Source organism: Salmo salar, chromosome ssa11 (genome assembly GCF_905237065.1).
Source record: "Salmo salar chromosome ssa11, Ssal_v3.1, whole genome shotgun sequence".
NCBI lineage: Eukaryota > Metazoa > Chordata > Actinopteri > Salmoniformes > Salmonidae > Salmo > Salmo salar.
This window is the reverse complement of record NC_059452.1, coordinates 25,844,807-25,861,202: the sequence shown is the minus strand read 5'-3', so window position 1 is coordinate 25,861,202 and position 16,396 is coordinate 25,844,807. Positions and strand designations below refer to the sequence as shown.

The window sequence follows — 16,396 nt, the reverse complement described above, 5'->3', positions numbered from 1 at the left end:
CTTAACAAGAAGAAAAGAAGTTCATATGTGCAGATCCTCAAAAATGTCTTAAGAATGATTTTCTCATGAACTTCTCAGATGTCTTCTTATGAACTTCTTAACTATCTTCAGATGATTGTCGTTAGGCAACCCAGCCAGCTAGCTGTCTATCTAGCAATGGCAATCATGTTAGCATATTTTTAATTGGGATTACTGGTCTAAAATATGAACTTGGGTCAAAAAAAATTAACACCGAAACTTTCAGATGAAGTTTGTGAGTCAAATGAACATGTTCAATAGCTGCCATTAGCATATTCTTTCACTGCCATGTGTTTAAGACAGGGGTTTAGCTATCTGGGAATTCCAAGAAGAAATTAAATGACTTAATTCAATTTTTGCTTAAGTAGATACATAAGAAGTAACATAAGAACATTTCCAATAATCTTTTTGAGGAATAGCAACTTCGCTTAACGTTCTTCATAAGTCCATAGTTAAGGAAACAATGACAATTAAGAAGGAGTTTCTCCGTCAGAAGGTTTTGTTTGGTCATTTAAATCCTTTCTGGGTTCATTAGAAACAGTGTAAAGGAATGAGGAAAGGACACCAGGCTCTCTTTAGTACAGTATCTACTGTATGTTTGTGTTGTGCTTGCTGAATGAGGCATCTCTCTGACATGTGTCCCCTTGTCTCCTCCATGTCCCCAGGGAGCGGTAAGCGGTAACGGAGTGGACCTGTCGGTCATCAACGAGGCCAGGAACATGGTGTCTGACCTGCTGATGGACTCGTCCCTGTCGCCACACACCGTCTCGTCCCTGCGCAGCGTCAGCAGCCTCATGGGGACCTTCTCTGGCTCCTGTCGGCCCAGGGTCAACCCCTTCACCCCCTTCCCAGGTTTCTACCCCTGTACCGAGGTGGAGGACCCTGCAGAGAGGGGCGACAGGAAGCCCCTGAAGGTGGGCCTTCCAGCAGCCTTCTGAATGTGATACTAGCAGGTCATAACTAACACACAGACAGAAGCCTGCTGAGACTAGCAGGCCAACACATTATCCACTAACACATTATCCACTAACACATTATCCACTTATACATGGTATCTTATCCTCTTAATGAATGTTCCTCTTCTATGTGTTCACCAGTGTTACGTAGACTTAGTTTTGTTGTTTTTAGTTGTACACCTGCTCTACTCTGTGTAACCTGGTGGTGCGCTGAATATAGATCTGCCTTTGACTGTGCTATAGCATCATTGACCATAATGTAATAATGTCTCCCTCCTCCCCTCCACATACCTAGGGTCTTAGCAGCAGGAACAGCCTACCAACCCCCCAACTCTGCCGCGGCTCCACCTCCTCCCCTCTCCCCCCTCTGGAGTCGGCCTCCTCCCGCTGGGAACGCAACAACGGCAAGAGACCGGGACCCCACCCTGACCTCAATATGGCCAGGTACGATGAAACAGGCACCTTGACCTCAACATTACCACACACACACACAGTGACTTCAATATGACCAGGTACGACCACACACACCTTGACCTCAACATTATCACACACACACCCTGATCGCAATATGACCAGGTACGACCACACACACCTTGACCTCAACATTATCACACACACACCCTGATCGCAATATGACCAGGTACGATCACACACAGGTGGGACTTCAGAGTTCAGACACCAGGTTAAAGGTTAAAGACATGCCCCGGTAATTTGGCGACTAATAAGTATTTTTTCGGCTGGATGTGTCAATGTGTAGTTCATACATGCATAATCTATGAGCAGAATTACTGTCTTACCTCAATTAGCCACTAAATCCCTAGTTTGAAAGTGACTTTTTTCTGGAAGCTGTGGTTGCCATTTTCTCTACATTTACCCCCATGTGGACTAGCCCCCTAACAATTAGAGTTTTAGCCAATGAGCTTCAGCCCTTCACCATTTGAGTGACAGCTAGCAAGACACACACACACAGTAGAGAGAGAAAGAGAGCAATGACTTGGTGCCCTATCTGGACATTACATTTGCATGGTAGTACGGTGTTTTCAGGGACCACTTTTGCACACTGGCACTACTTTCAGAACTACTGGCTAAAAGGTATAGAAACGTACTGGAGAATATCTTTCAAGGTCAGGTCATTTTCAACATGGCACACTCCCCATCTTTACCCTGATATGAACAAGCAGGCCCTCCCTCAGCAACACTTTCTTTGTTACCATGTGTCTTTGATTAAACTCCCTGAAGATGTGGTTCCCCTTTATATCCACTGGAGGGCAGTAGTGGTCAAGCTCTGTAAGCTGATATGCCTAACAGATAATGACCATAACATTCCTTCATTCTCTTTGTTCTAACATTGTTTAGATGACTCACTTGATCTTTTAGGGATCTTTGACTTCTTCAAGGATACATTTTCAACGTTGATTTTCATTATCTTACTTTGAGCACCAAATTAGTCATATAATTAGTGTTACTGTATGCTATGTAACATTTCTCTAAGTTCATCTTTATACATAAGAGTAGGTGTGAAAAAGTTCATCTTTATAATGGTGTAGATTGAATATGGAAGCATTTTAACTGATGTTGTCTCATTAGTTCTAGCAGTAAGTGCCATTGTGTGTGTGTGTGTGTGTGTTCCAGCACGGGGTCTCTGTCCAATGGGCCCAATGCTAACCTGTTGACCATCCCTAAGCAGAGGTCCTCCTCTGTGACCCTGACCTACCATGCCGGGCCCAGGAGAGCAGGTGAGACCATGAGGATTTACTGTACACACAGGTCTGATACACTGTGTGGAAGTGGAATGTGTTTTTAAGTTGTTTGACTTTGACTATCTCTCTTGCTCTACAGGTGCGTCCCCCAGTCTGAGTCCTGTCAGCTCCCCGAGCCACAGTCCTCAAGGGGGAGGTCTCTCCTCTCAGGTCACGCGCCCCCCGGTGGAGTTCCCCGACACAGCTGACTTCCTCACCAAGCCCAGCGTAAACCTGCACAAGCCCCTGGGCTACATCCTCAGCTCCCCTGACTTCCAGGGGCCCTACCGCAGCCCTGCTCCTCTGTGCACCAGGTAGGGCGATCTACTACCCCCTTCCCCTACCTCCTCCATTATCTCCTGGTGTTGTAGAGCCAGTTCAGCTGTAGCGTTGCATTTCCCAATGTGTGTTGATGATAATGGCGGCTGTGTTTGTCCCTCTGCTCAACCTGTAGCTGTGGTCGTCAGATGCTGAAGAACATGCCCAGTATGGAGGCAGGGGAGGGACACCTGCCATTCACTGGTCATGCTGAGGCCCAGCGCAGACGCTCAGGTATGACACCTGCTGGAATGTAGCCTCACTCTCACAACACAAACTCACCAGCATCATTAACAGGAATGGAAGTATGTTGTACAGACACATAGGCTGCACAGTGTTTTTGGGCACACACCCATGGCTTAGCTTATTGTTTCCACTCTCAAATGACTGAAAACCATTTGGACATGCTGTACCAGAGTCAATTCATTAGAATAATGCTCCCCCCCGAAATGCGAAACTAGTGGTCAACTCACTGATGTGTCTCCTCCACAGCAGGTGAGGGGTCAGAGTTCATGGGGGAGGCACTGATCAGGGAGGAGAGTGTGGAGCCCGAGTCGACGGGGGACAGGAGTCCAGACGCAGGGAGCCGGGGCCAGACAGACGAGGAGGAGCAGAGCCCCACCGCAGATCAGCAGACTCAGGAAACAGAGGTACGCAGTGCTACAGTATGCTAAGGGTGCATTCCCACACAAGCTAACGGAGGGGTATGAGCTATGTACCATTTTGAGAGTGTTTTGGTAGTGCGTTGTTTAGCACAACCTCATGCAACCTGACTCGCCTCCCCTCCGCTACTCCAACGTACATTGTGTTGGCTCTGTCATTTTACTCTGTGTTGCCCTGTGTGAATGCACCCTAATGCTAGGCTAACATACCCGCGCTGCAGACTTAAGAAGCAAAGGTAGGCTACGCTGTTACATAAGAGTAGCTTTGAAGGGATATGTCTCAGTCAATGCTAACACCTTACAGCATTCGTTAGCCTTCCTGTGTGTAGCATTGCTGCCGCTAAACTATCCCAACCAGGAGACTCCCTCTGAGTGAGAGAACACACTCAGGCCAACACATGTAACAGTGTAGCTAGCTATAGGATGTGTCCTCTAGTTAGTTCTGGGAACACAGTAAAGGTTTTCCTCAGACACTCATTGGGTGCATGTCTTTCAGTCTGTTGTGATGTATCTAACAGCCGTGTAAATCCAGTGTGATGGGGGGTAGTGTTGATCTGGCTCTGTCCTGGAATGCCCCCGCCGTTTACTTGGGCTGTGCTCTCACTTTCTTTATTGGACAAACCAAGCCTTGTTAAATCAAGCCAGCTGTTAAGCCAACTGTGTAGGGTTCATCTGAGGATTCTGTGGGGTAATTCAAAAGTGAATTATTCAAAAGCAACTCATACAGAGTCAGTCTGGAGCCTGCTTTCATCTCCTTAACAGAGGAATGAGATTCATAAGATTTACGATGTAGTGTGTGTGTGTGTGTGTGTGTGTGTGTGTGTGTGTGTGTGTGTGTGTGTTAGTTAATGATGTGTGTGTGTGTTTTATTATGTGTGTGTGTGTGTGTCTACCTGCATGCTTGCATGCGTGTGTGTGTGTTTTAAAATGTGTGTGTGTGCTGTGGTCCTCTCCTGCCTGTAGGGTGAGTTCAGACTAGACCCCCTGCTGGAGAACCACGATGAACTCATGGAGAAGATCAACAGCTGGAACTTCCAGATCTTTGACCTGATGGACAGAACAGGAGGGAAGACAGGAAGAATACTCAGCTACGTCAGTACAACCACATACCAACCATATAGCAACCATCTATCTGTCATTACGCCATGATCTGTTACATCAGGTATTCCCAAACTGGGGGCAATGCCGTCGGGGGTAGTCCAAATAAAAATGTGATTCACATTTTATTTTTTAAATTAAATTTGGGGAGAAAAAAATTCTTCACATTTTCAAACAGTATTTTCCAACGGGGCTATACATTTGGGTGAGGGTTTTTTCTTGCCTGAGTAGCCTCGGTTCACTGCCTAAAATAAAATTAAACCATCTAGTGTTCAGAGAAATAACAACACAATGTCAAATACAGGTAGCCTAGTCAAATAATTAACATCCAATCACGTTAACCGTTACCCTCTCGTGGGAATTCCACTAACGGTCCGTATGTAGCCAAACGTAGCTACTGCTCATGTTGGTATCTGTACTGATGGTTTAAAAGCCATGACAGGAAGACATAGTGGAGTGGAGACGGGCGTGCAAGCAGTTGCTCCCGACACCACTTGGGTACACTGCAGCATCCACCGAGAGGCTCTTGCTGCCAAAGGAATGCCTGACAGCTTGAAAGACGAGCCGGGTTGTGACAAACTCACACTCATTCTTATGTTTAATAAATGTATCGTATAGTTTGTGTGAGGCAGGCTTACAATGATGGCAAAAAACAAAATTTGAGAGTGCGCTGACCCTGGTGCCATCTGTGTACTGGCATTGCCCCCAGTACACAGATGGAGGTTGAATGTTTGAAGGGGTACGAGACTATAAAAAGTTTGGGAACCACTGTGTTACATCAATTAATATTTGAATAAGCAACACCTGGGCTGTATCCCAAATGGAATCCTATTCCCTATATAGTGTACAAATTTAGACCAGGACCCATAGGGCTAAGAGTAGTTTTGTGATGCAGCCATTGAATGTATTTGGAGAAACTCACTTGAATGATTGGTTTAAATGTTGAGAACGGTATGATCCCCATTACTGATATTTGACTGTATGATGTCCCGAATGCTCGTGGTGTTCTTGGGGATTTCTCTATGTGCTGTTTTGAGTACACTGTTCTCCCAGTGTCTCACTGTTTGTGTCTGAGGGGAATGACTTGGTTAATGTAAAAAAAAAAAAAATCTTTAGGTTTTAAATTAACCTGAGTGTTTTATTTGTTGTCTTTCTCCCCAGGTGACCTATACTCTTTTCCAGGACACTTGTCTGTTTGAGATGTTTAAGATCCCTGTGAGGGAGTTCATGTCCTATTTCTGTGCTCTGGAGAACGGCTACAGGGATATTCCCTGTGAGTATAGTGCTGCCTATGCTTTCTTCAGTCCAGCCACAAATCCCATATTAACGCTTGGTGTATTGTCTACTCAGATGTAGAAATGATCAGACCTGGGTGAAAAACATGAAGGTATGGGCCTCCCGAGTGGCACAGCGGTCTGAGGCACTTCATCGCAGTGCTTGTGGCGTCACTACAGACCCGGGTTCGATCCCAGGCTGTGTCACAACTGGCCGTGACCGGGAGTCCCATAAGGCGGCGCACAATTGGCCCAGCGTCGTCCGGATTAGGGGAGGGTTTGGCTGGGGGGCCTTTACTTGGCTCATCATGCTCTAGCGACTCCTTGTGGTGGGCCGTGCGCCTGCAGGCTGACTTCGGTCGTCAGTTGAACGTTGTTTCCTCCAACACATTGGTGCTGCTGGCTTCTGGGTTAAGCGGGCGGGTGATAAGGAGCACGGTTTGGCGGGTCATGTTTCGGAGGACGCATGGCTCGACCTTCGCCTCACCCCAGCCCGTTGGGGAGTTGCAGCAATGAGACAAGATCGTAATTGGATATGACAAAATTGGGGGAGAAAAAAGGGGGGAAAAAGTATATACAAAAAATAACATGAAGGTATTTGAATGGCGCTTAATTACGCTAGTTTAGACTATTCCAGGCAGCTAAATTATGCCCACTTCAAGTATTATTTGAAATGATTTACCCCGGTCTAGAAACTAACCATAGGGTTGTCATGAAGTAGAAATAATAGGCCTACAGTTCACTACATACAGCATGACATGCAGACATGCACCATCATATGTAATATTAGCTTATACCTCATGTACATGATGTGGTGAAGTATTACTGTGACTGATGTGTGATGTCCTGTGTGAATCTCTGCCTGTACTCAGATCATAACCGGGTCCATGCCACTGACGTGCTCCATGCTGTCTGGTACCTGACTACCCGGCCTGTCCCAGGGTTCCAGCAGATCCACAATGAGCATGTGACAGGAAGTGACACAGGTAGCACTATTTCTGTTCTCTTTATTTCATTTTGCCTCAGTAGGTATAACCCTGGACTTCCCCGAGCCCTCATTTATTACCATAATATACCACAATATGCCACATATTTATTAGCATAATTAGTGAGGTTGCTGAAGGCAAGACCACTCTAGATTTCATACATACTTCCTATTATTAGTGTGGTTGCTGAAGGCAAGACCACTCTAGATTTCATACATACTTCCTATTATTAGTGTGGTTGCTGAAGGCAAGACAACTCTAGATTTCATACATACTTCCTATTATTAGTGTGGTTGCTGAAGGCAAGACAACTCTAGATTTCATACATACTCTTATTATTTGATTTCTCCCGCACGCTCTAGAGCTTAAACGATTGAAGCTTTTTAACACAAAACCAACTTCCAAATGTGCAAACTGCCCCAACTTAGATTTCTTGACAAAATATTTGTTATATCATTGATATTTTTTAACTACAACATTATTTAATATGATCTCCAATGCATTTCAATGGCAAAAATGTGAGACCTATCTCCTCTTTCACCGTTTAACCTCTATGGGACCCCTTCCCGTTCTCATCCCGTTAACGGGATTGATTTTGACAACAGCCAGTGGAAAATCAGAGCGCCAAATTTAAAACGGCTAAAATCTCATAATTCCGTTTTCTCAAACAATCAACTATTTTACACCATTTTAAAGATAAACTTCTCGTTAATCTAACCACATTGTCCGATTTCAAAAAGGCTTTACGGCAAAAGCATAAAATTAGATTATGTTAGGACATAAACTTCACAAGAAACACCACACAGCCATTTTCCAAGCAACTAGATGCATCACAAAAACCCAAAACACAGCTAAATGAAGCACTAACCTTTGACGATCTTCATCAGATGACACTCCTAAGGACATTATGTTACACAATACATGTATGTTTTGCTCGATAAAGTTCATATTTATATCCAAAAACAGCATTTTACATTGGCGCGTAATGTTGTGAAATGTTTTCCCTCCAAACCTGCCGGTGAATGAGCACAATGAGCACACACAGTACGTAAATTCTCATCGTAAACATTGATCAATATAGAAGTGTTATGCACAGAATTATAGATACAGTTCTCCTAAATGTAATCGCTTTGTCAGATTTAAAAAAAGGTTCACGGCGAAAGCACAATTTGCAATAATCTGAGTACAGCCCAGAAGACACCAACAACTAGCAAACAGAAACCCGCCATCTTGGAGTCAATAAAACTAAGAAATTACATTAAAAATATTCACTTACCTTTGATTATCTTCATCAGAAGGCACTCCCAGGAATCCCAGCTCCACAATAAATGTTCGATAAAGTTCATATTTATTTCCAAATAATCCATTTTGTTCGCGCGTTAGGTTCACTATCCAAATCCACTACGCGCATGCTTACTTAGTCCAGACGAAAAGTCAAAAAGTTATACTATAGTTTGTAGAAACATGTCAAACAATGTATAGAATCAATCTTTAGGTTGTTTTTATCATATACGTTGAATAAAATTCCAACCGGACCTATCCGTTCTCTTTAGGAGTGAATATGAACTCAGCTCGCTCCCAAGTCATTGCGTGTGACTTGAGCCCATGCCTTATAATGGGACACCAGTTTACCACAGCTGGTATTCCCTTCAAATTCACCATAGAATCTTCAAACACCGTTCTAAAGACTGCTGACATCTAGTGGAAGCTTTAGGAAGTGCAAAATGAACCCTAAGTCACTGTATACAGTCAAGGCAATCACTTGAAAAGACTACAAGCACCAGACTTCCCACTTCCTGCTTGACTTTTTCTCAGGTTTTTGCCTGCCATATGAGTTCTGTTATACTCACAGACACCATTCAAACAGTTTTAGAAACTTCAGAGTGTTTTCTATCCAAATAAATCTACTAATAATATGCATATTCTAGTTTCTGGGACAGAGTAGTAACCTGTTTAAATTGGGTACGTTTTTCATCTGGCCGTGAAAATACTGCCCCCTAGCCCTAAGAGGTTTTAAGCTATCAATGCTAAACCAATGTTGAGATGTTCAGACTGACCCTACTTAGATTTTATACAGATTCTTTATACGATTTATACTTTTTAAATTGTAACAAATGAATCTACAAGACCAACTTTAAAATGTTCAGACTTCTTTAAAACTTATATAAACTATAATCCATTTAAATTTGCATAGATTTACAAAACATGGATTCATTGCCAACCGTAGTAACACAGTGGTAGACATTTTAAATGCTACTGCTTTTTAACCATTTCAACTACAAACATTAAAACAACTTAAGCATTTTCCAAGCAAACTATTTAAATTAGCAACATTAGTTTAAAATAACCCACCAACAGCAGTGATGGCTAGTGGGAGGAGCTATAGGAGGACAAGCTCATTGCAATAGCTGGAATGTAATAAATGGAACGGTATCAAACACATCACACATATGGAAACCACATGTTGGACTCCATTCCATGAATTTCATTACAGCCATTACAATGAGCCCGTCCTCCAATAGCTCCTCCTACCATCCTCCTATAGCCCCTCCTCCTCCATCTTCCCTCAAGCTATAGACAACAAACAAACTTTCTCATGTTCAGGCTATCCAATCAATCAATCGATCAATCTTTCCACCCATCTATACTTATTCAACTGAATTAATTAACATGGGGTTTGAATGAGAACCATAGAAATACAGTGGTATCAAAATTAAGTTACCAACGTTAAAACATTCAGGCTAGCCTAACACACCTTCATAAACAATAAACTATTTTAATGTAGAACACATTAGCAAAACACTTAATGGATTCAATTTCAACCATGAGAACACAGTGGTACTTAGTTAATTTCAAATGCTACTGCTCTTTAACTATTACAGCTACATACATTAAAACAACTTCAAAACTTTGTAAACTATAACAATTCAAATTAGCATAAATTGGTGTTTAATAACCCACCAACAATAATAGTAACTCTTGAACTGTTCAGAGACACCAAACCAACATTCACATGTTCAGGGTCGGCTATTCAATCAATCAATCATTCAATTCTCCCATCTAGCTACTCTTTCTACTTTAACCAGTCAGTACCATTAGTATTGTATTCACTATAACTACTCTAACTTATTTCACAACCATTAATACTTTAAGACATGCTAGCAAGCACACATTTTCTTTAGGAAAGGGACTTTTCTAGTTCTAGCCTCTTGATGTACCAGTGTAGGTATTCCTGTAGTGTGTGGCCTTTTCTCGGCAGACACCAGATGGTTTAGTTTAAAATGCCAGGATCCCCAGTCCCATCCCTGCTAATTATATTTTATGTACTGCATCTTTGATCCATCGGAAATGATTTAAAGCTCGCTTGCTGACTGATCCTTCAGTAGCTGCCAGAGGAGCAGCTGCCTTCTGATAAAGAGAGGGGGAGGGAAGGGTGGAGAAACAGAGAGGAAGAGAGAGGGGAGATGGGATGGTGAGCAAGCCTCTGTCGTGATAGAGATCTGTCTGTGCTGAGCTCAGCGTGTTTAGGGCTTATTTTGGCCCTTTTCATTTTTCAAATGGAGTGCAGTAGTATGAGTCACTGGGCCACCAGCTTAACCTGCCTGTAGAATTCCTACTCTACATACTTTGTTCTTAATGTGACACTAGTTCCCTGTTTTCACTTTATAACACAGTCAAGTCTTCTCCAGTCAACTCCAGTTATGATGTAGTTCCAGTGTGAGGTCCCAGTATGTCGTTGCTGAAAGCTGCTGTCTGTGTCTTCTCTCTAGATTCAGACAGTGGGATCTCGCCGGGCCGGGTATCATACGCCTCCTCCAAGAGCTCGTCCATCTCTGACGACAGCTATGGCTGCCTGGCGTGGAACATCCCTGCTCTGGAACTCATGGCACTATATGTAGCAGCTGCCATGCATGACTATGACCACCCCGGTCGCACAAACGCCTTCCTCGTAGCCACTAACGCAGCTCAGGTAAGTGTTATTATCCCCAAAGCCACTGCTCTACCATCTCAGCTAGCAAACCCACACCTGTTCAACAGTAAAACCTGTATCAGGAAGAGAAAGTTCAACCTATCCCGTCACTTCAGTTAGTGTTCCCATTTGTATTCCCACATGCTGTTAAGTCCCAGGAAAGGGGAAGTGTTGTGCTTGTGTCACAGACGGCATTCATTTGGTCCCTGTGACTCATAGATGAGATTTTTATTGGCCTAAAACCTTCTACATAGACAGGTTCTAATCAGCCTTGGATCTCATGGTAAAAGCAATGAAGAGAGGGACTGGTATAATAGTACACTTAGTTCACATGTCAGGGAAAGGTTCCCACAAATCCTAAGAATTCAGCGAGTTCCTTTTCTTGCTTCAACATTATGGCAAAGGTTGGCAAACAAACTATACCACTGTATAAATAGTGTTTTGCACTGTCATGACCTATTATAGCACTGTGCATACTGTCTAGGTTGTGTTTTCCAACCCTGGTCCTCCAGTACCCCCAACATGACACATTGTTATTGTAACCCTGGTCAAACACACCTGATTCAACTAATCATCAAGCCCTCAATGAGTTGAATGAGGTGTGGTTGTCCAGGTCTACAACAAATGCTGGGGGTACTGGAGGACCAGGGTTGGGAAACACTGGGCTATGTGATATGTGAAGCAACAGTTCCAGGTATGTGATACTGTATAACAGGATGGCATTTCATTACATTGCTAACCTGACATGTGGGCCATGCCTTCCTCGTTGCCACTAACGCAGCTCAACCCTGACATATTGATTAACAGTATGTTGACAGTCAATCAATCACCCACCTGTCCACCATGTCTAGACCAGCTGCATTATTTAGTCTGAAGCACACTGACCCCAATTCCTCTCCCCTGCTCACCCCTCCCTCTTTTACCGTTCCCTTCTTCAACCTCCTCTTTCCTATTTTACCCTCTCCTTTCTTCTTCTTGTCCTCTGACCCACCCGCATCCCTCTCCACTCGACCTACCCTTCCTCCTACTCCCTCTCTTCTTCCCTCATCCACTTCTCCTCTACCGCCGTCTCATCCCTCTGTTCCCCAGGCGGTGTTGTATAATGACCGTTCGGTCCTGGAGAACCACCACGCTGCTTCGGCCTGGAGCCTCTACCTGTCCCGGCCAGAGTTCAACTTCCTGGCCAACCTGGACCACGTGGAGTTCAAACGCTTTCGCTTCCTGGTCATCGAGGCCATCCTCGCCACAGACCTGAAGAAGCACTTTGACTTCCTCGCCGAGTTCAATTCAAAGGTTTGAGATGATGATGACGAACCTCACATTTTCAGAAAATATGTTTCCATTCTGTTGATGCTTTGTTTTTCCTGTCATTTCGATACTGGCAAAGGCAATAACAATACGTCTTATCTTTATGGCTAATAGAGTTGATCCTTAAAGGAACATGCTGGATCTCTGTTAGAAATGAGGAGCCTGGCAGTCATAATCACTGTATGAATGTTTGTGTTGCTATAAATAGGTGAATGATGTGAACAGTCCAGGAATCGACTGGACTAATGAGAATGACCGGCTGCTGGTGTGCCAAGTCTGCATTAAGCTGGCAGACATCAACGGGCCCGCCAAAGGACGCGATCTGCACCTCAAGTGGACAGAAGGCATTGTCAATGAGTTTTATGAGCAGGTATGGAACCCCTCCACTCAGCATGGCCCACATGTCAGGTTAGCAATGTAATGCCATGCCATGCTGTTATACAGTATCACATACCTGGAACTGTTGCTTCACATATCACATAGCCCAGTGTTTCCCAACCCTGGTCCTCCAGTACCCCCAACATTACACAGTTTCATTGTAGCCCTGGACAACCACAACTCATTCAACTCATTGAGGGCTTGATGATTAGTCAACAAGTTGAATCAGGTGTGCTTGTCCAGGGTTACAATAAACATGTGTACTGTTTGGGGTACTGGAGGACCAGGGTTGGAAAACACTGACATAGCCTACCCAGAACTGTTTCTTCATTTACTGATGTCTGTTACTGCTAGAATCAACAAAATGTCACATTTATCCATTTAGGAAGTTAAGTTAAATTAGATTAATGAATAAAACAATCTTAATTGACAAATTAGTGAAAATGTTTGTCTGCCTGTCTGTCTATCATCTACAGGGGGATGAGGAGGCCACTTTGGGATTACCCATCAGCCCCTTCATGGACCGCTCTTCTCCTCAGCTGGCCAAGCTGCAGGAGTCCTTCATCACACACATCGTGGGGCCGCTCTGCAACTCGTACGACGCCGCTGGCCTGCTCCCTGGCTACTGGATCGACGAGGAGCGCTCTGAGGATGAGGAAGAGCAGGTGGAGGACACAGAGACTGATGAAGACGAGCTGGAGGAGGAGCTCGAACCAAGTAAGATGTCATTTTCTATCCTTCTATCATTCTGAATTGATATATGATCATGAATTGACACATTTATAATTTTAACATTGAGCATTTAACATTTCTATCGAGAGCAGGATGTTTTTTGTATCATTGATATTGCGACTAAAAAGCTATGGGATGTTAATCTTTTTTTGTGTGTTGTCCCTTGCAGAAAGGAGAAACGGCCGGCGTCGGCTGTTCTGCAACATCATGCAGCACCTGACAGAGAACCACAAGGTGTGGAAGAAGACCATCGAGGAGGAGGAGAAGAGCAAGGAGAAGCAGCAGGCCGACAGCCTGCCTCCCAGCCTGTCCCCTTCGCCGTCTGACGACCAGATCCAGGTCATTCAGGAGGAGGAGGAAGGAGAGGAGCGTCAGTAGCAGGAGGAAGATGAAGAAGAGGAAGAGGAGGGACAGAGCCAGGATGCTTGGGAAGGGCGGAACAGTGAAGGCGAAAGTCCTTCAACTCCTCCCTCTTACACTCACACACACATTTAAACACACACAACACATACATACACACACATATTATAGACATATACACAAACGCATACACACACAGGATGACCCTGCTGGATCTCCACACGTTGAAATTGTCACTGTGCCGACACGCTAATGCAGTCATGTTGTTTTGAAAAAAGGCCTTACTACTGTGAGGGGATTCCTGCTGCAATGGTGGGAACCCCACTCCTATGCACTTTCACCCCATGGAGAGTAGACCAAGAACAAACACCAGAGCTGAGGACACTGGTGTGGAGAGGAAGAGAGGAAAAGGATCTGGATGTGCCCTCCATGGTGATCTGGCTGTAATGCTGCCTTGAACGCAGAGCACTTAACTCTCCCTTAGGTACTAAAACAAATCCTATGATTTAAAATGAAAGGAAAAGAAAAAACACCTTGACGTGGTTGACATCCGTTACCAAAGCGAACAGTTCAAACGTGGAAAGACAAGAGACTGAGACTGTTTCAGGCTCACTGTCAGGAATATTCTCGATCTATATATCAAATGTGCCTGTCTGAACCTTTACTGAGTCCCCTGGTCCAGACCCTAGGTTGGTCTGTGCAGTCCTCTCCCCTTGCTGGCGACACGAAACACTGTATCACTGACTCAGTCACAGAGACATTGTGGAAATGTTGACTGAAAATGAGCATTATACCTGCATCGTTTTTGATGCCTTTTATTCATGTGTACCACCTGCCTTCTATGTTTCCTTCTTTTTTGTTGTTGGTTTAATTTAGTTGGTGTGAGCGTGTGTATGTGTGTGTTTTCTTCAGGAACGCTTGGTCGCCAGTCATTGAAATGTTATCGGAGATGAGATGTTCTCTGTTGTTCCAATGGAGTGCTGTTCCAATGAAGGGATGTTTTTTTCGTTTGATTATATCTATTTTTTCACGGTTACTCAGGATTCTCGTGAAGTTGAATAATTATTTTGCAAGAATTGAAGTAATTGACTTTAAAACAAAGATAATTAAATCTCGGTGATTGAAATAGTTTTTAAGCTTTGTAAGAACAACTTGAAAAACAAACACATTCAAGCAATTGAACTGCTCCTCTGTGATAGAGCAAAGTATGTCCTGTGTTTCTGTCAAACTCCGCTGCCCCGCTGGCGGCGCCGTTGGCTTGATCTTCTAAAGACCTCACTGTAGAATTGGGATCCTTGATTGTCAGTTGACTGCAAAAGACCTGTTTGCAGCAAGGCAACATTTTGTACAGTAAAATCCCATGATTATTCATGTACCAGTATAGGTAAAGGTGTTTTTGAGTGCATTGCTGTTGGCATTGTTTTTACACATACTCTGTCTAGCTAACCTTTTCATTTCATTTGTCATTCTACAGACACTGATGTTTTGACAAAAACTATAGATCTTTGCCAAACCCACAACCAGGCCAGTGCGTAAAGAAGTTAAGTAATCCAGGGTTTCACCTTCACTTTGGTTTTGTTTTTATATTGTCTTATTCTCTGTACCATAAGACAGTTTAATACTAATAGTTCTATATTTCTGTCTGTAAAAACTCTAGGCATTCCACTAGAAAAAGAGTTTAATGTAAGAGATGGCAGACCTGCAAGCCGAACTCACTTATCACCCTATCAAGTCATTTTCTCTGGAGAAGGAAGTTCTCAAGTAGGCAGTGTAAATCAAGCTAGTATATTTAAAGACAAAAAATATATATAAATGTGCACATTTTACTACCAAACAAGTGTTTAGCCTCTGCACAAAAATAATATCTGCATATAAATATACTGTATAAATATATTATATTTTTAAATTAATCAACAGAATGCATCTGTTTTCTACACACAGCTGACATATATTGTACATTGAGACCCTGTAATTATCATCCTGTTTCCAGAGTTTTTATCTTATACTACAGATGTGGGGTTTGGTGTTTTTCTTTTGGGTTCAGCGTCTCCCTGCTCCTTATCACAACCACTTTCTCTCTCTTGGTAATCTCTGTTAACTCTATGTTGTCTACTCAGTCCACCCAACCAGTGCCAAACTGTCCCTGCTCACTGCCCAGCCTCTGGGCCCCCATACACTGGGCTTGTTATGGTTGGCCCCAGAGGTCTCTCTGAGCTCCATGTCCCACAGCAGGCTCAAAGTGATGCCGGTGAAGCCCAGCCCAGGTGTTGTGGAGGAGAGCTCACGACTCCTTCAGTCCGTTCGGGTTGAGCGACACCGCGTCTCTTAAGTTCTGATGGTGAATTGTGATGCCTCTGGAACCTCCAGCCACCTCCCCCCACATTGTATGGCTCATTATGTTGTAAAAGTTTGTTTGTTGGCTTGTCACTGTGCAGTCTCACGAACCACAGTGTCCTCTAATGTTCTTGTCATAAAAGCATCTATTATGTAGCATTGAGATATGTATGTCTGTTGTAACTGTTCAACCATATCAAAATTGTGGGGGAAACTGATTTTTGTTATTTATAGCTGTCATAAAACACCATCCCTAAAATAAC

General features: G+C 43.7%; 1 protein-coding gene across 2 annotated transcripts in view; it reads left to right on the top strand.

The window, feature by feature from the left end:
• Positions 1-16,395, top strand: part of LOC106562335 (cGMP-inhibited 3',5'-cyclic phosphodiesterase B) — a 90,452-nt gene extending 74,057 nt beyond the window's left edge. Inside the window, exons 3-16 of one of the 2 annotated variants that reach the window (XM_045689273.1) lie at positions 684-932; positions 1,270-1,418; positions 2,607-2,710; positions 2,814-3,027; positions 3,168-3,265; positions 3,527-3,681; positions 4,657-4,785; positions 5,953-6,064; positions 6,938-7,051; positions 10,822-11,021; positions 12,111-12,314; positions 12,538-12,699; positions 13,184-13,424; positions 13,609-16,395. In XM_045689273.1, coding sequence (XP_045545229.1) covers positions 684-932; positions 1,270-1,418; positions 2,607-2,710; positions 2,814-3,027; positions 3,168-3,265; positions 3,527-3,681; positions 4,657-4,785; positions 5,953-6,064; positions 6,938-7,051; positions 10,822-11,021; positions 12,111-12,314; positions 12,538-12,699; positions 13,184-13,424; positions 13,609-13,817 — 2,340 coding nt within the window. In that variant the 3' untranslated portion in view covers positions 13,818-16,395. Of the gene's footprint in view, positions 1-683; positions 933-1,269; positions 1,419-2,606; positions 2,711-2,813; positions 3,028-3,167; positions 3,266-3,523; positions 3,682-4,656; positions 4,786-5,952; positions 6,065-6,937; positions 7,052-10,821; positions 11,022-12,110; positions 12,315-12,537; positions 12,700-13,183; positions 13,425-13,608 lie in introns of both variants that reach the window. The other variant, XM_045689272.1, reaches the window with a different exon arrangement.
• Position 16,396: the final 1 nt, after the last annotated feature.